The 21408-nt window shown below is 33.5% G+C and overlaps 2 protein-coding genes across 5 annotated transcripts in view; one reads left to right on the top strand and one right to left on the bottom strand.

The window, feature by feature from the left end:
• LOC127863242 (sentrin-specific protease 1-like) overlaps nt 1-3293 on the bottom strand; it is a 289205-nt gene extending 285912 nt beyond the window's left edge. For all 4 annotated transcript variants that reach the window (XM_052402633.1, XM_052402629.1, XM_052402632.1 and 1 more), the window contains exon 1: nt 3029-3293. In XM_052402633.1, coding sequence (XP_052258593.1) covers nt 3029-3135 — 107 coding nt within the window. In that variant the 5' untranslated portion in view covers nt 3136-3293. The remainder of the gene's footprint in view (nt 1-3028) is intronic.
• A 45-nt stretch (nt 3294-3338) lies between these two features.
• Nucleotides 3339-20224, top strand: LOC127863243 (fibropellin-3-like). The gene is made up of 10 exons (XM_052402634.1): nt 3339-3482; nt 13501-13590; nt 14493-14603; nt 15003-15119; nt 15459-15572; nt 16345-16464; nt 17591-17704; nt 17838-17960; nt 18691-18798; nt 19758-20224. Exons 2-10 carry the CDS (start codon nt 13518-13520, stop codon nt 20132-20134), a joined length of 1257 nt encoding a protein of 418 aa, XP_052258594.1. The 5' UTR covers nt 3339-3482; nt 13501-13517; the 3' UTR covers nt 20135-20224.
• Nucleotides 20225-21408: the final 1184 nt, after the last annotated feature.

Here is a 21408-nt window from a genome sequence, read left to right as displayed (position 1 = left end):
ACAGAAAAACTACAGTACAGTGATGATATTTTGACTATCGTATCATGTCATGTGAAAATTGTGTTATTGCCACTTTAGTTAGAATGTGCCCGTCAATTGGAAAAAAATATCTTCCAGTGATAGGCATAAGCACTGAGGTTGCATAAAAAATAATATTAATAATTTTGTTTTAGCTCTTAAAAGTCTTACAAGCCCTGCAATGTTTCATGTGAGTTAAATTAAAAACTTAAAAACTAAACAAAAACAACAACAATGGATCTTGTACTGGTTTGACATCTTTTAACAATAGACAGTGAGAATAGTCACACGTAACCAAAATGAGTTTTTAGAGTGGAATGCTTTAAAAATAATTTTCAAAGGTAAGTCTTATATTTTGTTTTGATTTTTTTTCAAATCATCAAATAAGATATTTAGATCATCTGCCATTAAATGCTTATGTATATGTTGTAAATAACTATAGGATTTTACACCCATGTCTCATTATTTTTAATTTTATGTTAAACTTTTATTTGTTTATATCCGTATCCGAATAGTTACTGTCCGGATTTGACACTTAAAAAACTATACATAGAAGTAATATGAGCATTTAACTCAATACGGTTACGTTTTTTTTAATGTCAACGAAAAATTAGTGTTGAGAAAGTTTATTGATGTAAGAAAGACTGGTCTTAGCGATGGAATTCTTTCACGGGAAATATCGATCACTCGTCGCGGTTATGTAATCCATTCACATTTTACACAGCGGTTAGAGTTGCGCCCCATTTGAAAAGTTTTGTTTACTTTCTACACAACAATGTCCGGCGAAAATAAATGGCCGAAAATGAAAGGCTCGACAATATCAAAAGATATTTCCAGCGAAAATAAAAGGCACTGGCTATTGGGAACGGCACCTAAAATCGTTCGGAACAGTAGATATCGAGATTGGGAAAGGTCCGGTGCTAAAATTGGGAAGCCTCCGGTAGGCTTTGGGAAAGGTACCGTTCCCCGGTACTAGTTTAAGAAGGAAAAAAAACGCTGATACAAGTGTCGTAACGTACGGATGCAATACGTAAATTCGGACAGTACTTAAAGTCGGACACAAGTAAATTAATGATTTAATACTCTCTTGATTTCTTTGAAACTCGGTATTTGTTGTTAAAATGGGTAATTGCATGGATTAACACCATAAGAGTCAATAGTATTGATCATCTAAACGCTTAATTTACATTTCCGACTTTACGTACTGTGCGAATTTAAGTACACATACATCTTATATCTACAGGTAGTACAGCGATTTTCCTCCTTCTTTATAAAGTACCGGTAAACGGTACTTTCCCAATAGAACGAAAATTCCCAAATTCCCAAAACGGTACTTTCCCAATCGAGCGAAAATTCCCAAATTCCCAATCGGCATCTGGAAAAATCCCAATCAGCGTCCCAATTGTTTCTCAAAACGATAGAAAGTTTCGTAAAAAAACAACTTTTGGCGAGCGAACAAAGAAAATCGTATAGTTGTGTGTAACCACGCGCTCGATTAATTTCGGGTTTTATTATTCAGCGCATTCAATCAATAGAGTTGTTACTGTTTCCGGTTCTTTTGCCAGGCAGCCAGCGTACTGTTTTACGTCGGTTTGTAACCTTATCGTAGTTTGAAATGAGTCATAATAGCAAATATTATGCCAAAAAACCAATCGGAACCATCTATCACAGGACACATTGACAGCAATAATGATGCTGTGCAGGGAGGGATGCAAGCAACTGAGTGATGATCAAACATCAAAGATTGTTGAAATTTTCACAAAAATGAAAGAGAGAGACATTGCTTTAAAAGAGATTAAAACAACTAGTAATTGATTTGGTGTGTTCTTTATAATATTTTGTTATTTATATAAACTTTATAACTTAATGGTCATTAAGGCATGCCTGCAAATGATTATTTAAATGGGTATGTTCAATTAAGTATGAACTGTATGATGTATTCAATAAGACCCAAACTTCACGACGCGATTTTCCCAATTTCAGGATTTCACGACTCGATTTTTCCCAATTTTGAGGTTTTCACGACTCAATTTTTCCCAATCGGACCGGTACGGGTACTTTTCCCAATTGGACAAGGAAAATCGCTGTAGTATATGATTTTCTTTTGTACATTTACATTTATAACGCGTGAATGACTCTCGCAGACAGGTGTTTACAGTGGCTGCGCAGCATCGCGGTGATCATGGGTGTTCCCGTTAACGATAGCGTGAAATCGCGGCGATTTCAGGTGTTTGCCGAACACCGCGGTCAGTAGCGTGTCCGCCCCTGCGAAATGTCACCCATTGGTAAAAGTGAACACCGCGAACAGGCGTTTTTGTTTAAGTACACGGTGCCTGCATTGTACACTGCATACCGTTCTCATCATTTGTTAGCCATGGCCTATTTTCCAGCCACCCAAGTTGAAACTCACGTTTACGTTTAGATTGTATCATTCCTTTATTGTACTTAGGTTTTCTGCAATGTTTGGCTTTACTGGCCAACAAACGCCTTCAATAAATGGTTATATTTGAACAGATTTGTTACCTTGCGGGCTCAACCATTTGAAAAGAATTAATACAGTGTCTGTTGTCATTGGCTGATTCATCTTTTGTGTATTTGATGTTTTGTACGACGCAATATAATTTGCTGTGACCATTTCATGCTAGGGGGGTAAATATATTGATGAATACTGCACAATGTATCGATTGTTAAAAAACCAGCTTTTTCAAATTGCCCGACATATAAAATAGTAGCCCAGGGCAAGCAGGCAATCGTTAATTTCCATCCCTGGTATACACAATCTATCCCTGGTATACACAATCAATGACTTTTTTGCAAGGCAGAAAACTTACAGAGGCATAAACAAACCTAGACAAACCAACCAATTTGTTCTCAATTTTTTAACAGGACAATCGGTCAAGGTTATTGGACCGACAGGCTGGACCTTACACTATTTTGAAAAGATAGAGTGCCCTATTGATGCCAAGAGTATCGCATGAGGCAATTTTAAATTGAATTTATATTTACTAACCCTTCATCGAACGGCCTCTTTCTCTTTCGATCTACATTCGGAACGTCGTCTTTCTCTTCGGAAGCAAATATCAATGATTTGAATTTGTTGGTGAACGAATGTATCATTTCACACAAAATAAACACGTCGGAAAAAGCAGGAAATATTATCAATTTCGGCTTAATATTCTTTCATGCGCGCAAATGTACAGAACACTCATTTTATTTTTCAAAATGGAGAGCAAATGTTGTAAACAAACATGTTCTTTGTAGATATCGCAACTAAAGGTCAAGTACCACTTTTAGCGCTCGAGGCTACAATACAGTATACAGATTTAACATGAATTATAAGGCAAGTGTTGATTACAGATTAGTTTATTTAGCGAGGCTTCGAAAGCATGAGTTACTAGCCATAACGAGTGAATAATTTGTTTGTGACGAGATTATAAATGTTGGACGTTTGTTGGTTTCGGGAGGTAATCGTTTTTGATTCACCATTTATGAAGTATTTTAATATGTTCACGAGTTGCAATAGTACAAAATAAACCCATGTGAACTAATAGACAACAACGTAACATTAAATTACTTCAATATCAGCTTACACTATTCATAAGCAATAAATCAATCAAAGAGTCTCTTTTGTAGTACAATTCGAGTGAAAATCTGCAACATATTGTATGTTTCTGTCCAAGTTTAATTGGCATTTTTTAGGTTTTTTTTTCTTATGGGAAAATAAGGCTCGATTGGTCATTGTCGGCTCGGGTACTACTTACATGTACGACGGGTACTCTTAAGTATACTTACATGTACCACGGGTACGGTAAATATACTTAAACGTACCCTGTCTATATCAGACTGTACCCGAGTTGTATTCCCGCCCAAAATCCGATGTCGTAAAACGCGCTACCGATTACCGTAAAACGATGGCGCCTAAAACGATATTGTTTATCTTAATTTAACCCGAGACGTAGATAACAGTGTTATCTACGTCTCTGATTTAACAAACATCTCTTTTAAAAAATGCATCAACATGCTTTTTTAGTATGAGTTTCGATAATATAGAGGCCATTTAACAGAAAATTTGACATAAATGTGAACATATTTATTTAAAAAAAAAAATAGCCAACAACGACCGATTTAGCGTTAAAATTCCCGGGTACGTTTTAGTATATATACCGTACCCGGGGTACATTTTAGTATACTTAGGAGTACCCGGGGTACATGTTAGAAATAAGGTACATGGTGCATGATCACGTGACTTTATGGGGTTCACAAATGGATGTTAATGGATGTAAACACACCGGGAAGTGTTTTTTATCCAAATAACTTGTTAAAACATTTGTTTATAATCCTTTCAACTAGTGCATACAATACAGTTCTCATGCTAATTATGGCAATGTGAAAATCATCAGAATTACCTTATTTAATAAGCCTGTGTTCTTGGTCAAAATATCGCTGTTTAAAGCAATTTATATACACGGTTATGCTGCACGCAACGTGAAATTTTGGCACCGATTTCAGACGCTTTCAATAATAAATTCTTAAATCTTAAGATATCGGCACAAACTGCAAGACAAACTGTCTTTTATGCACTAAAGAGTTTTGCAAACATATTTGAATAACTTGAAATATTTGCAAAAATAAATTTCTGAAGGGTGTGTTTTCATTCTGTCCAGCACATCTGTAAACCCCGTTGATCATGCGCCCTGAGGTAGCACGGTATTTAAATTGTAACGTGACTGAGAACTTTTCGTATTATGAAAGCGAATAGCATATCATTAATTAACTGATATAAAGGGGCCTTTTCACGTTTCAGTAAATTGACAAAATTTAAAAAGAAGTTTCAGATTCGCAAATAGTCGTTGTAGTTATAATTTTTGTGAGGAAACAGTAATACTGAACATTTACCATGCTCTAAAATATCCATTATATGCATCTTTTGACGATTTAAAAACCTGAAAATTTTAAAGCTTTGCAACGCGAAACGATGGAATAATTTGGAGTGTTTTGTTGTTGTAGTTATATTTTGTGATACTACGAATATTGCTTATATATAGTATAAAATTCATGACATATCGAATGACCGCAGATGGCCGAGTGGTCTAAGCGATTAACTTTTACTTCAGGAGTCAGTGGTTCGAGCCCAGTTGAGGGTTACTTTTTTTCTTTCTTTAATTTTATTCTTGTCTTTTACTTGAGATCCAATGTATTAATATAAAGCATTAAATGACAAACTTCAATACATGCCAAACTCTGTGAAAAGGGCCCTTTAACGTCTATTATAAACACAGAACTTATATAATCTACTGAAAAGTGATAACTGTGCATAACCGACGATATGCTTGCTTTATGGTATACTAGTAAGCAATACGTATCACATCAGACCTTTCTCCCAGGGCCTTTAAGCGCAACGGTGCCACTGTGCTAGCCTTTTTCAAATCAGGACATACATGTTCCAATATTTCAAAATAGTATCTGTTTTGTGCTTATTTCCAATCTGAAGTAATGTAGCATTCAAAAATGTGTACATGTTACAATCAAAGCGCTGAAGGCACTGAAGATGTTCGCTATTGCATAATTTAACACGCAATTCATTTTTGAAAATCAATCGCAAGTTTGAAATGAACACACGCCATTCAACTTTATAAAGTGTGTGTCATAGCGAACGGGTCGAGTTTTGTGTGCACTTTTTATCATCCTTATTATTTCATAGAAAAAACTAAGACAAAATAAAAACAACATGCTTTTTGGAAGTTCTGAAAGCGTAGAAAGTATGATGAAAATGGTAATGATAACTTAATATAAAGAAAATTTGCAGTCACCATCATATTAAAGGAATATTTTTTTCTAATATCAAATGACTATCTCACCAAGAATATAAATTTCATAATGAAAGTTCCGTGTACAAAACTTTTGATTTTTGACACCATATTCAAATTCAAAATATACAATAATCTTCGTATCTTGTATATGGAGGAATAAAAGTATATAAACATTGCTGTTTATGCTTTACTTGTTACCCGAGCAGTTAACACGGTGTCAACAACGCTTACATAAACATAGGTATAGAGCACTAATGCGCTTTTAGGCATAGCTGTTTCAGTTTTCATCTTAGTGACTTTTACATAACGCCAACAGACACGCATGAATATTTTCGAATATTTAATAAGCTGAATCGAGATACAACCTCTGAATTTGTGCTACATCACTGCGTATGTGCTCAATTCAAAGGATGTAGCACTGTTCAGTGTAAGGAATTCCGGACTACCCTCTGTATGCTCAAACGACACAAATTGTGGCCCTGTTACAATTACGCGTTACAATCCATCTCACAGAATTTCACTTTCGCCTCCAAGATGAGAAAACAATCATTAGCTAAATAGTATAGTGTCACGATAAGAGAAAATCGTTTAATTATCATACCACAATGTTTGCCGTACTTGGTCACCACGTCTGGAAATCATTCCTTAATGTGTTGATAGGCTGCCATTATTAACAAGTTTGCTATTTTCAATTCAATTTTGTATCAAAAAGCATTGTTCTTAAATGTGGCATTTTCAATTCGCAATGAGATTTGTAATGACCCTCGTCATGCGAAAATGGGTTTTATTCCATATGCGCCCATCATATAAATAGCCCACTCAGCTATCCCTCCTTCTGGTAAGGAGAAACATAACATATTGAGTGATTTTAAAGCGAACAGCATCGCCTATGGCCTGACTGCGCAAAAGCACATGTTGGGTTTAACAAACGCTTGCCGAAACGCATAAGACCCATTTTCGCATGACGGCGCTATTGACGTGTGATTTAAATGTGTCGAAAGAAAACTGCGTTTAAATCAAATATAAACATACTATATATTTCGATAGTGAAGATAGATACTCATAACAAGGCATATGAGGACACATATGAAGTGCTCTCCCGTAGTATATTTTTTATTTACTCACACTAATGTGTGGTTTGACAATGCTAACACACATTTCATGCGGTGAATATGCAGCTTACAAGTGAAAAACACAACACAATAGTTTAACTTTTGTTTAATTGTATTTAATTATTTAGAAAAGTAAATTGCTAACTTTATTTCAAAGTCAGCGTATACGCCGACTACATTTTTATATTAAGTTGTTTTCGGTTTTAGCGATTTAAAAGCATTTTCGAGGTTGCCTATAGTATGCCTGTAGTAATTGATGAACTCATATCCAACTGTCTATGTATTGAGAACTGTGAATATAAACTAACCTTCTACTATTGCATTCGTATTATTATTATAAATTGTTTGTTATATTCGGGTTTAGCAATTATGAAACTTTTTTTTGTCTATCGTATCGCTGAAGTTATTGTTGAACTTATGTTCAACGTTTTATAAATTGAGAATATAAATAAGCGTCAACTTTTTCCCGAATCTCTCAATTTACGACCTGTACTACGTCATTGAGTTGTATGCAAGAGCGTAACCTATTGCGTTGTTATAACCCGTAAACTTTCATTTGTTTATCGACAGGCGCATCTTTTAATAGCTCACATCATGAATGCCAAAACACCCGCGAAAAAGAACCACGTGACCAAATAGGACGTAAAACGCAAATACCATGCGACTACGACTTTTATTATGTAAGAACGCTCCGCAATTCCTTTGAAGCCGGAGCCATGTGATTGCTATTACGTAAATAATTGACCTCTAACTGAAGTAAGCAACGGAAACGCAGCACCTAATTGACCCATTCCTTCTATGTGCGAAGGCAGATTGAATTTTACTAATGTATGGTTTGCCTATTATAACACACATTATAATGCGGTAAATATGTGACCAACAAGTAAAAAACACTATAATTAAACTTTTGTTTTGAATTAAGTTATTTAGAAAAAAAAAATCCAAACCTTATTTCAAAACAGCAAGACTACATTTTTTAGAGAATATTATTGTTATATTTAAAAGTTTTTTTTAACAGTTTCAGCGATAATGAAACATTTTTATGTTGTCTATCGTATCCCTGTAATAATTGTTGAACTCGTGGTCAACGTATTATTAGACTGATCCCGGAAAAGCACGAGTTTAGAAAAACCCACTAATCACCCCGGTACAAACAACGCTGGTCCATTAAATCAACAAATGATAGCTTACTTTAAATAATAACGGTTGATACGGTGTGTGATTTTGAAAGGATTATAAATTGGTCATGTTTATTTGTACCAGCAGATTAGTGGTTTTTTTTCCGGGATACATACCTGTGAATATAAACAAGCGTAACCTTATACTATTGCGTCATTCTCACACGGACTTCCCTTTGTTTATCGCCAGCCTCAGATTTATGAATGAGCTGAGCGAAAATACTACGTCACGCACACGCAGCAGAAAGTGGACTATTTTAATCATTCATAAACAATCTCCTCCGCGACACGTACAATACGATCGTTGTTTATTGATTCTTTTCTATAAAACACCGTTCGAAAATATTGAATGTAACACGATATTAATATAATGTTTCCATTTGTGAATACACATAATTGGAGAACTCAAACCTCTTGCATAAATTATACAACTCTTTCTTGCGCGGATACGCAAGCGGGTATTGGGTTAATCATACCTAGGTCGTATCGACCTGAATTTCACACTAAGCACTTTTGACGGTCGCTAAAGCGACCATCTAAAAACAATGGAGTCGATTGTCAAGCGCGGTATTTTCCTTTGTGCCTGAACACAATATTGGGAACAGGTATAAACATAACATATGCTATGTAGTACAATATTATATCATAATATACACGGCACATGCAAGGAGACTTGCCAAACAACAGAAGTTGGGGTAGAAAAAAGTAATCGAAAACGCTCTTTTTGGTGACCATTCTTTCTTCTTTCAAACAATAAAATTTATTTTTAAGACCTCGTGGCGTCAACCAGCTTACCTATCGCCTACAGATGTCCTAATACAAATGATTGTGGATTCACTTTTTATTACCATTTGTTTAAAAACTGTTCATTAAATTAGGTTAAATTGTTCGGTGTTGAAGTTTTGCGATTTTGATTTTAAAACTGATTTCTGATACATTTTAAAATGAATAAATCTAGAAACAAATCTACTATTTACCGAGTTGTAAGTTTTTATAATGTTAAGAACATACTATTGTTATAAGACTCATGTCACATATGTTTTTACATCAACACACACACATTGGTTACGCAATCATGCTTTAAGTAACAATAAAGATCTTATTACTTTCTTTATATTTGAATACTTTTTTATTCTACACCTGTTTAGCACAAACTTCGAAGCTTAAAGTATTTATATTTCGAATACATGTATTATGAGATGTAAAAAGCTGGTCAGTTTACTAGACAAGAACTTTATCACTGTTAAATAGGTTTAACTGACACGTTTTTGAAAATTATCTAACCTAGATTTGAATGCGCTTTATCAATCACAATATTAATTTAATATGACAGTTTTATAACGTCATAAAATATAGAAAGTTTTTTGATATGATTTCAATGGTTTTGCATGTGCTTTGGTCCAAATACTTTAAACGTATCTGACAACGACTTTGTTTTGGATTAATTCACCATGGGCTAAAAAAGGCAAAACAAAACAATTAAGCCGCGCCATGTGAAGGCGGGTCATACCCGTTGTCTTGCCAGGAGCTTCCCTGTCCGCTATAAAATCACGCAAAGTTTCGCAACCTCCGTGCAGAGATTTGACTTGGACTAGCAAAGCTGTATAATATTCCTGCATTCATTACCAACCACGTGATGAAAGCCTAGCCACGAGCTACAACAATTTTACCGTTGTTATTTTTACTTTTTTTAAATTTATATAATTAATTTTTAATAATGAACCAAAACGTATACACTATTTTCAAAAATGTAAAAGAAAATAATACTACTATTAATACTACTTTTTATAATATAATACTCAAACCAATAAAATAAAATCGAACCAAATTTGGTAGGATTTTATTGTGTTGGCAGAGATTGTATGTGCGAGAACGGAACGACAAGTCTGCGTTGATATTGAAAGTTTTGAAGTCTCATTAGCGGACAGCGTAGCTCTGACCAGACTGCAGGACTGTGCAGGCTGGTCTGGAGTTACCCGTGCCGCATAGGGCATAAGACTTTTTTCGCACGACGAAAAACTTAATTTTGTAACATGAATCAGTATTCCAATTCAACTACAGTTTTACGCACTGAGTCCGACATACATTGTAATAGCTGAAAAACGATTTCGTGGGGTCTAGTTTTACGTTTTAAGTTATGTATGTTTATTTTTGTACAATACACTGTTTGCTGCAATAAATGGTTGCATGTAAACATAAAAGGTGTAAACTTGTTGTGAATCATTTTCTTGAGTCTTAGCCTGAAATTAAGACTGCTATGTTTACGTGGTCCTTCAGTGCTAGTGGCTTATGTGATGATCCGGAGCGTGTCCCAGCAATCATGGCTAATAAATAACGCCTCCCCTCAACGGACTGGCATCCTAACTTCTTACACAACTGTTTTGAAAACGTCAATAGTCGTAATGAAAACGAAAATGTTTTGTTCTAATAAAAATCCGAAAGCAATAAACGATCGTGCCGAATTTTTTTATCGCGTCAACGCAGCGTTCCAACCACGTCCATCGATGTATGCAAACTAGTTTAGTTCTCGCTCGTGGAGGTTTCTCTGCTCTGGTTGATGCATTATTGAGTAGATTCTTGGACTCAGAGCCGAATTTTTTACCTTGGAATTTTCGAAGATATCACATCTTCTTCATCAGCTGATCACTGGCTGACTGACGTCACAGTCACATGACCGGTGAAGGGTCACGTGACATGAGGAGACTGTCATAAACCCGGGGTAGCTCGAGTCCCTCGTCCCTGTTAAGTGATGGCCGCCGCTGTTTAATTTCAATTGCTTCTTTCACCTTGCGTTTCCATAGATGTTCTTCGGAGGTGAGTACTTTGGTTTTGTTAGGGTCGAAATGGGATTCCTCAGACTGTTCTGTTTCCTGATTGCTATTTCATGTTCTTCAGGTAATGACTATGTTATTATTAACTTAAAAAACTTAAATAAACGCATAATAATTTTGGACGAAAAGTCAAATTCACAAATGTTTGACACCACTGGGGTTAATAGTTATCATAGCTTTATCCTTTTAAATTGTTTTTGCTTTAATGGTTTATAATTGAATTGGTCAGATACTAATTTTATTTCACAAGATCGACCATTTTTTTTCTGCTGCAGCAGAAGTTAAAGTTTCGACCCCTTTGGTGCGCCGTAAATTATTGTATCGTGAGGTTACCAAACATGTAGTAAAATGAGCTCATTTACAATTTTAAATAAAAATCGTTACTAATATCTGAGATATTTAAATTTGAAAGTGTTGCGTTAGAAAATTCTCCAAGTGTATATCCTAAATGTGTATGAGAGTACAATACCCCTTCTATACATATTTAAGAAATATTGTTTTTATTGTCGCTGCCAACTTTTTGTGGGGATAAAGTACTAATCAATCAAAATGAATCGATGAAATAAGCGATCCAAACAATTGTATTGTCAGTCAGTGACATCAAATTGATTTAATAATTCAAATCGAAAATGTGAATACGATTTAGAGGTTTTTCATTATCTTTTTATTTTCAAATATTTTCAAGTTACCCGTTGTCTATCGCTCAAACCTAAATTCCTTAAGTGAGAATCTAAATTTTGTTAATATTCATACAAGTAAGTTTTTTTTCAATCCTAGTATATATGCTATTTGAAGCACGCCGATTTGAGTTATTTATTTGAATAGAAAGATAAGTTAAAATGTCCAGTATTCGATATCTGATAATTTTCAACTCGTAACCGTCAGGTTTACTGATTTCCTTTTTTCAAAATATTTTATTTTATTTCATAAGTGCATTGGACACCCGTAAGTTATATCATCATCGTTATCATACTTTGCCATGTTGCAGATATCTTTTCTTCTGTGTGTATTATTTGGTTTTGTAATTTTACCAATATTTAAAGATTTTTATAGTTATTCTCATTATCATTTTGCCTTAGCCCTTCATAGAGGCAATCTCAATGTCGATGAGTCAAATACATGCTAACAAAACTTTTTCTAGTTTGATGATTCATATTGTCGCATACAATGCCTTTATTAAACATAGTTTGACAACCAAACTGATCAAATAAACATTTTTTTCTAGCGAGTTTTTGCGAAGTTGGTCTATGAAGGCTATCTCTTAAACAGCAACGATTCAAAGTAATTGTCAGTGATTTAAAATAAAAAAAATAATGATTGAAGATGCTTGCCATTGTCTTATCATCAAACAAAACTATTTTTGTTCAGTTGGATTTTTTTCCACCGTTTTCAACAACATTTTGGTTACAATCTATAACGTGCCCATCCACATGCTTTTTGATGGGTATTTTCCCCATATACACGATATATTTATACGTCGATAACTGTGTTTTAAATATCTATCAACACCAACCACTTCTGGTACGAAAAAACAATATACAATATACCCAACACACGCGATTCGTTTTTCACATTATTTAATGGGGGAATAGCATAATAATACAGTAGTTGTTGTTTTGTTTACATCGTTGGTCCGTATATCTCAGTGAATTGAGTTATTCTTTACAAAGTGGTCTCACGATCTGTGAGTTCTGACACAGGAAACGTACACGCTTAACAGTGTCTTTATACAAAAGTAATACATTCAAACGCATAAACAGAATGAAGTGCATAAATGCATACATTTTATTGCGTTTTTCTCAGACTTCTCTGTAACTCACTTGCGCACAACAGTTTAGAATGTTGCATGCTTTTAAATAAAATGTTCATTGGTCAGCTAAAATCAATATTGATGAGACGGTACTTTTACATTTATTTTGAATGTGTAAACCTTAATATTTACGCTTCTTACGTATATAGTTATTGTAATGGTTATTTACACATATATTCGGAAATTATTGAGTATGTCAATCTTGTATCATTCAGAAATAGACGTTAAATGCAGTGAATTTATTCAATATGATTCATGAAACATATTAACAGAGGATCCACCAATTGTTATCGTAACAATTGCTTTGTAAAAATACGAAGTGAATGAATACCGACATAATAAACATAAGACACAATTATTGGCATTTTAAATACAGGAATTATGAAACTCTGACCACTTAATATACTCGAAGTTAAATATGCATCCTTTTACAAAATACATAATCAAACCAGATTAAAGACAATTGTTCATAAGAATAAAATAGATAACATACCAACATAGCTAAAATCGATCATCATTTGTCATGCGTAAACATCTATTGATGATAACCCATATTCGAATAATATTTGAATGTTTATACATAGTTTGTAAAGTTATTTATCAAAATTAACTGTAAGAGTATAAGATAATAATCCACCAAATGGTCGCCCATAGCGTTATCTATGTAATTAAATTTTTGATTTCTTATAATGGATAATACCACTGTTGATAAATAAGACCAGCCACCTTGTGCTATTGCAGACAAGTAAAGTGTTGAAATGAGGAGAGAAATCAACGAAATGGGATTCCTCAGACTGTTCTGTTTCCTAACTGCTATTTCATGTTCTTCAGGTAATGATTATGTTATTATTGACTTAAAACTTAAATAAACGCATTAGAATTTTGGACGAATAGTCGAATTCACAAATGTATGACACCACTGGGGTTAATAGTTATCATAGCTTTATCCTTTTAAATTGTTTTTGCTTTAATGGTTTAAAATTGAATTGGTCAGATACTAATTTTATTCGCCTCTCATATAATACAATAAATGCCGTATAACAATAATACAAATAAATACTATATGTTCATTTAATACGCTAGATATAAAGATATGATTTGTTACTTACAATTGAATACAAATCGCCGTAACAATTAAAGTATTTTGTATATTCAAATAGCAGCTGCTAAGTGTAAACCATTATACATTTGTCCATCTTTGTAACTTTGAACTGCTGAGAAAAACAATTAAACAAACATAGCGAAGTTTTTCATCTATCTATCATTTTCATTCATATTTCTATTGTTTAATTTTCATCTATTTATGTTTTTTTCGTTGAAATGTAACATTAGTAGAAACGAGATAAACATTTGTTCACCTTAATGAAACGGTGAAAAAATGCAACTTTTTTTCCTGATTTCGTATAATAAATAATACAGATCTTTAATAATGCCGGTCCATCTTGCGATTATCGTTGATCCCCTCTCTTGGAGTGTTCACCTTATTTCCCCGTTGACACCGAGCCCTTGTTCTTTTCATGAAACGGACCCGAGAGTGTCTTAATACATATTTAAGGTTTAAACTTACGCATTAACGTGTGTCACATTTTTTCGAAAGAGAACGATTTCAAGTGTGGGAAAAAAATATTTCATGACACAGTCGTAAAAATATTATTTTCTGAAAACACTTAACAAATGAAATTGAGAAAAATATTTTCCCTTAATAGTGCACCGAATTATACTGATTGTTTCAGGGAGAAATTGCACTAAAAACAATTGTCTGAACGGTGCAACATGCAACGAAGATGCGCATGGGCTGTCCTGTAGATGTAGTTCAGGATACGAAGGCGATTTTTGTCAAAATAGTATGTCTTTGAATTAGCGGTTTTCAGGAAGTATTTATTGGTTCGTAGTATAATCCAACTAAAATTTAAAAAAAAACTTGAATATTAAACAATTTTCTATTATAATGTACATTAACAACTGGAACTCATTTTGTCATTGATGGTTAATATTCAGATCCATATATAGTAACTTTGTTTGTATACTATTATCTTCAAAGTTCTGTCAAACTTAATCAATATACCGAACTTTTAATAGTCTGATATGTATAGGAGAATACGAATGACCCATCGCATAAAAAGGAACGTTTAAAATTACTATTTACCCACTTATAATAAATATTCTTTGTTTCTGTAAGCATAAGTAAAACAAATATTGCATTTATCTTTTGCCATCTGCTACTGTGTTTTCTCTTTCGACAGAGGTAATAAGTTGTACACCAAACCCTTGTGCTAACGGTGGTAGCTGTAATACAGGCGAAAACGGAAACCTTTATTGTGACTGTACCACCTCTTTCTACGGCTACAGATGCACACTTGGTTAGTTATGTTGATTTCAATCAGTTCCATAATATTTGGCATTTGGAAATTGCATTGTCTAATATCTTTATTGCGAAGTAAAGTATAATAATTATGCAAATGGCGCCTCATAAATAAACAAGATTATGAAAACATGAAACATTTCCATTATTTGCTTTCGTAAAATCGAAAAGTATATTACATACGAGAAATCTTCCAAACGTGCTTGCAGTTGATCGTTTAAGGATATTACATAACACAAGATAGTAACTTTTACATTAAAATAAGATTCGAGAATTTTTGAAGATACGTTTAACCTACATATCGTATCTGTATAATCAACAACGTCTTTTACAACAGAAATCGTTAATTGTGCGTCAAATCCATGCGAAAATGGCGGTTCTTGTAGAGATGAAAATAACTGGTTCAGATGTAACTGTAGGCCTGGGTTCAATGGCGAGTTGTGCCAATATGGTATTGTATGAATTAATTATTGTCATTATTTTAAGAATTATTCATAAAATATATTATTAAATGAAAGCAGAAGTACTCAGTCTCTGTAGTCTAATGTATGGTACACGTATGTTTGTATACGGTAATGAATGTTCAAATGACTAGTAACATTGCCTGTTTGCTCCGAATCATTTTCTATGAAATGATGCAACGTGATTTGAAACGAGTAAACACAGTTTTATTTCAATAGTGTAATTTCTAAATCTCTAATACACGACTTCAAACGAAGAATGTTAATCTGATAAATTAAATATTTTTTACTGATACCATTGACTGCATGTATTTTACAAAACAATAAATTCAAAACAACAAAGTTTACTGAGACGATTACTTGCATTTAAAATTGGGTTTATATGTGTCATGAATTAAATATTAGCTGCACATAATCGGTGTGTAGGTGGGTCCTATTAGTGTATATGAATTAATTTTCAACTGTATAAAATAAATAAGTATATAAAACTCATATTATATTTTCTGGTACAACTTATTCTGCACCTTTATTAAATTTTGTTCAAGTCACCGACGTTTTATTTTGTTTTGTTTTTTTCAAATATATCACTGAGATGGTATATACTTTCTTCAATATAACTGTATTAAATTATGCAAGGCGCTTCAATTATAAACCCTTAAACATAAATTGTCTAGAAAAATATTGAGATAAACGTTTTATTTTAATTTCTCTTTTAATGATCATGAAACCGTCTTTGAAAAAACAAACAACCATATACAACAGAAACCATCACTGTCAATTGTGCGTCAAATCCCTGCGAGAATGGTGGCTCTTGTACGGATGCCTTTGGATCGTTCAGATGTAACTGTAAGCCTGGATACTATGGCACAACCTGTCAATATGGTACAGTATTTAACAAAAAATAAACATTTAATTCAACAATAGTAACATATTGAAAAAAGTATACTTAAATATTTATTTGCCTCGATAAACTCATTTAATGTCTGATTTGGTATCAATGAATGAGTTATACTGAAAAGTGTGAGCACCATTTGCATCACACATCTATCGGTAAAGTTTTGTTTGTTTAAAGATTTTAAACGATTCAATGCAACTTGAGTTTTTACAACTGAATTATTAACCAACCAATAGTTGACAAACTCAGCCCTTGATTGGCAAATCGTAACTATTTTTTGTTGACATGAACTTTACAAATAAGACCATTTTGAGCTTAATGTTTGCAGTGCATTTAACCCTGCTTGCAATGATCGTTCGAAGGCGTTGAAACCACTTATACATTAACCCATTTTAATGATTGTTTCAAGGTGTTAAAAACAATAATTATCGATTAAGTTGTGTTTTTTTATGGTTTGTGTTAAACGGCGAAGTTTCGGAGCTTTGTTTGAAGTTTTTTCTTTTAAACATTTTTATCGAAATTGGGGAATGACGTGTGGGAGAGGGGATGTCTCAAACTGACAAACCTTAAATATGCGCCACTTACCTAACTGATCATTATTGCTTATACTGATACGTCTCACATTGAAAGCGGGGTAAAGCGGAGCTCTAGGGGCATATAGGTTCGCTCTTATCTTACCGCGTATTCAAAATACAGCTATTTAAACACTGCCTTTATAGTACTTTTTTGCAGCAGGCACTTTCATGTACTCATTTAAGATTATTTCCCATATAGGTTTTATAAAAGTTTTCGGGACACACACAATTGACAACATTAAAGGACACTTTACCGTCATTTTAATTTGACAATATTCTATTGACAAAACTATTTTGTCATCAACTTTTAAGTTGACCTAAAAAGACAATTTTATTTATTGCGTCGCTACCGATGCTGCTGCTTGCATACGTCCAAACTTGTTCACGTCTCGTGTTTTCAGAAATGAACTTACACAAATGATTAAAACATATGTATTTTTTTGCTACAGTTGTTTCTGTGATTGTATTTATATTTTTGTTTTCAAGAAAAGATTATAATATTTCTAGCTCATATTGTGTTGCTTACTTTATTGATAAGCTCATATGAACTGCTCATCCAACTATTGTAAGAATGGGGGAACGTGTAACGACTACGATCAACCACCGTCTTGTCACTGCTTTGACGACTTTTACGGAGACCATTGCGAGATATGTAAGCAGTCGCCATACAGCTATTATTTAAATTAATAAAGATTAACATGACACAAATGTTGTTCCAAATATTTATTTGATATTTGTATTGAGACAACACTTTTTATGAGGAATGATTCTTCAATAATCTTCAGACTTTGGAAATTGCACGTCCAGCCCTTGTCAGAATGGCGGCGCTTGCATTGAAAACAATTGGGGAAAATTTGAGTGCCATTGTGCAAATGGCTTTAATGGCATGCAGTGCGAAGAAAAAACAGGTGAGCGTATTCTTGCCAAGTAAATTACCGCACTTAAATAACACACCATATTTATCGCTATAAATAATACAGATAGTTGATTAACGATATCAATAAGTCATATAGTCATGGCGAAGTCGTGATAACCATTAAAAGTATACAATTTAATGTAAATGTTATCGTATATATTAGTTGTTCGATAACAACAAAAAATCTTAAACTGGAGCTGGTAAGTTACTTTTTTCAAATAGGTCAGGAGATTGTAAATGAGTTTAGGCAATCTGAACACACATGCAATAAGACAACATATGCACATGGGAAATCATAAGAAAGATATACAGCTTGTCGTCACGATTGTGATTGATTTAGTAAAGAGTGTGCTTATTTTCAAATCCGCCATTTAAGTCCCATCGCAAAAGACTGAACTGCATACAAAATGGTTGATACACTGGTATTGTGATGTGTCATGCAACAAATGGGATTTACAAAGAACAAATCATAATTTACATGTTTCTTGATTTATGAAAAAGTAATCATAGAAACATTATCACGTCAGCAAGTTTTGTTTCCATCTTCTGGTATCGTATTTATATGCTCACTACATATTTGTTAATGTTTTTCTCATTTGTTGGACATCAGTGCATGTTTTTCTGCGATTTAAACAACAATGCATATACAAGCAGTTCCGATTTCTACGAGAGAGCGTTCATATGATGGTTGTAACTTTTCTGTTTACATGGTTTATTTACAGTCGATGGGTGTGATGTCGATACGTGCAAGAATGGGGGTTTTTGTACAGAAGGGGAAGGCGTTAACTGTGCTTGCAAACGGGGATTTACTGGAAATTGGTGTGAGATAAGTAAGTCAACAAATTTCAAAAATTGTTTGTAAAAGATAATTTACTATTCAGACTTGTTTTCCCCGCATCAAATCGTACTATATTGGAAGATATGTATAACTGACAGTTAAATTGCTTAAGTAAGACACAAACCTATTAGTGCATAAAATAGAGAAAAAATAATGAAAAGGAAGGCATGTGTATCATTTCGAAATGAAATGCCATATTGAATTAATCATGAAACTTCTTAACGGATTGTCGCATTAGTTTGAAAATGTGTTTTCATGTATTAAATAACTGAAATCACATTTCTAAAAGTTTTCAAGTTATTATAATACCGATAAAATGGGCATATACAGTTTTCCTTCCCTTATTTTTGCTCCTGGGAACTTTAAGCACAAAACTGTATGCGTTACAAGTGCACCATGAAGGCTATTTTGTTTTACAATCTCTTCGACTATTCGTTGGCTTCAATTTTACATTTATGCCTTAAAAATATGTAAGAACTTTTCCAGGTTATTTGCCACGTTTGTTGAGCATTTGTGTCTTAGAATTCTTCCATTGCTTAAATTAAATATTCCAATGGGAAATTCTTAAATTTTCAGTTCATTTTAAGGAAAGTTGATTGAGGGCTTAATCTGCAAACATTAAATAACGTTGATAAAATATGTTGTTTAACGATTTGGATTTTATGTAGACAATAATTGCTAAAATATGTTCATTAATTTGCCATTAATGCTTTCTATGCCTAAGGGTAATGATTTGCATAATCCGATCAGTCTTTATTATGTTAAGCATTGTTAGAAGCAGAACATCTGCAAAACGTTAAATAACGTTTATTAAATATGCTTGCTTAACGATTATGCAGCTTTTGTAAATAGATAAACAATTGCTAAAATATTGTAATTAATTTGCCGTTTACGCTACCTTTGTCTTGGGAAAATGATTTGAATATACAAATCCACCTCAATGATTTTAAGCCCCTGTTGGAGGCAGTACCTTTCCATCTCCAATAACTTCGTCGTCCATGGAAACCGTCAACAAAACAAACTTCACTAAGACAACAATGGTTGGTGTACCAAAAATCACGACTGACGCCGCCAGTGCCGGTAAAGAAGGCAGTATACCTCCATCCACAAAAGCCTCGTCGGCAATGACAACTGTGAATAAAACAGAAGTCAACATGGTAACGTTGGTTGATGTTGCAAAAGTTACGAGTTACGCCGCAGGCGCCGGTAAAGGACAGGCGCAGATTGGACAATCATGTTCCTGCAATGGATCGACTGTTCTACAAAGACAGAGTTATGCTGCCATCATCTTCGCTTTTCTTATCCGCTATATATTTACAGTTCTTTAAGTGACATTATAGCAATTGCGGATTAATTCACTGATATAAACAAATATCCTGCTTGGCTACTGCTTGAGAAATAAATTATTTGAAATGATACCCATGAATTAATTGCCATTTTTTAAATTGACTTCTCTGTTTATATTTAAGTATTTTCGAACTTTCCACTGCATCAAACAAACCTTGAAAATATGCTTGATTAAAATAGAAACCCGGTATGCTGATAATGTAATATTTCCATTATTATTTTTTATACAAAAATAGTCTTAAAATACTGTTGACCCTACTTTTTTACTTAATGTTTTTCTTTTGTTTTTTTCTGTTTGCACATAAATTCATGCACATAAAACAGTTTTCAGTTACAATGCAATAAATGTTTATATTAACCCATTTATGCCTAGCGTCTAGAAAAAAGGCCTTGGCAAACAGCGTAGACCCAGCGGAGACGCCGCATGATGCGGCGCCTCATTAAGATCTGCACTGTTTGCTTAAAGGGATCTTTTCACGCTTTGGTAAATTGACAAAATTGAAAAAAGTTGTTTCAGATTCGTTAGTTTTCGTTTTAGTTATGATATTTGTGAGGAAACAGTAATACTGAACATTAACCATGCTCTAATATAGCCATTATATGCATCTTTTGACGATTTTAAAACCTAAAAATTATAAAGCGTTGCAACGCGAAACGATTGAATAATTTGGAGAGTTCTGTTTTTGTCGTTAAATTTTGTGAAACTACGAATATTGCTTATATAAGGTATAAAATACGTCAAGAATGTGTACTCGGCGGAATAGCTCAGTAGGCTAAAGCGTTTTTACTTCAGGACTCTGGCAGGGGTCACTGGTTCGAAACCTGCTCCGGGCAATGTTCTTTTCCTTTTTTATTTTTTTTTCTTGATTTTTCACTGGAGCTTTTACGATCCAATGTTTACATTTATCAATATAAAGCATTTAATGAATAAGCTAAAAAAATGCCAAAATCTGTGAAAAGGCCCCTTTAAAGGAATTTCTGTAAGAAATATTCTAAAAATAGAAATAAATATACTAGAAATATCTAATTTTTGAAATAAATTGATCCAATTTAGAAGGATGGGAGAGTCCACTAGGCATAAATGGGTTAATTTTCCATTCATTCCAATATATTAGGACACCTACACAACATTTTAAAATCAAGACTTAATAATAGAGATATTAATTATAATGTATGTTAATTTTTGTCTTGCATAATAAATAGAAACATAGCATTGTTAACAGTATTGCTAAGTTGTTTAACACTGTAAATACAA

This window comes from Dreissena polymorpha, unplaced genomic scaffold (genome assembly GCF_020536995.1).
Source record: "Dreissena polymorpha isolate Duluth1 unplaced genomic scaffold, UMN_Dpol_1.0 chrUn003, whole genome shotgun sequence".
NCBI classification, from domain to species: domain Eukaryota; kingdom Metazoa; phylum Mollusca; class Bivalvia; order Myida; family Dreissenidae; genus Dreissena; species Dreissena polymorpha.
This window is presented reverse-complemented; position numbering and strand designations above follow the sequence as displayed.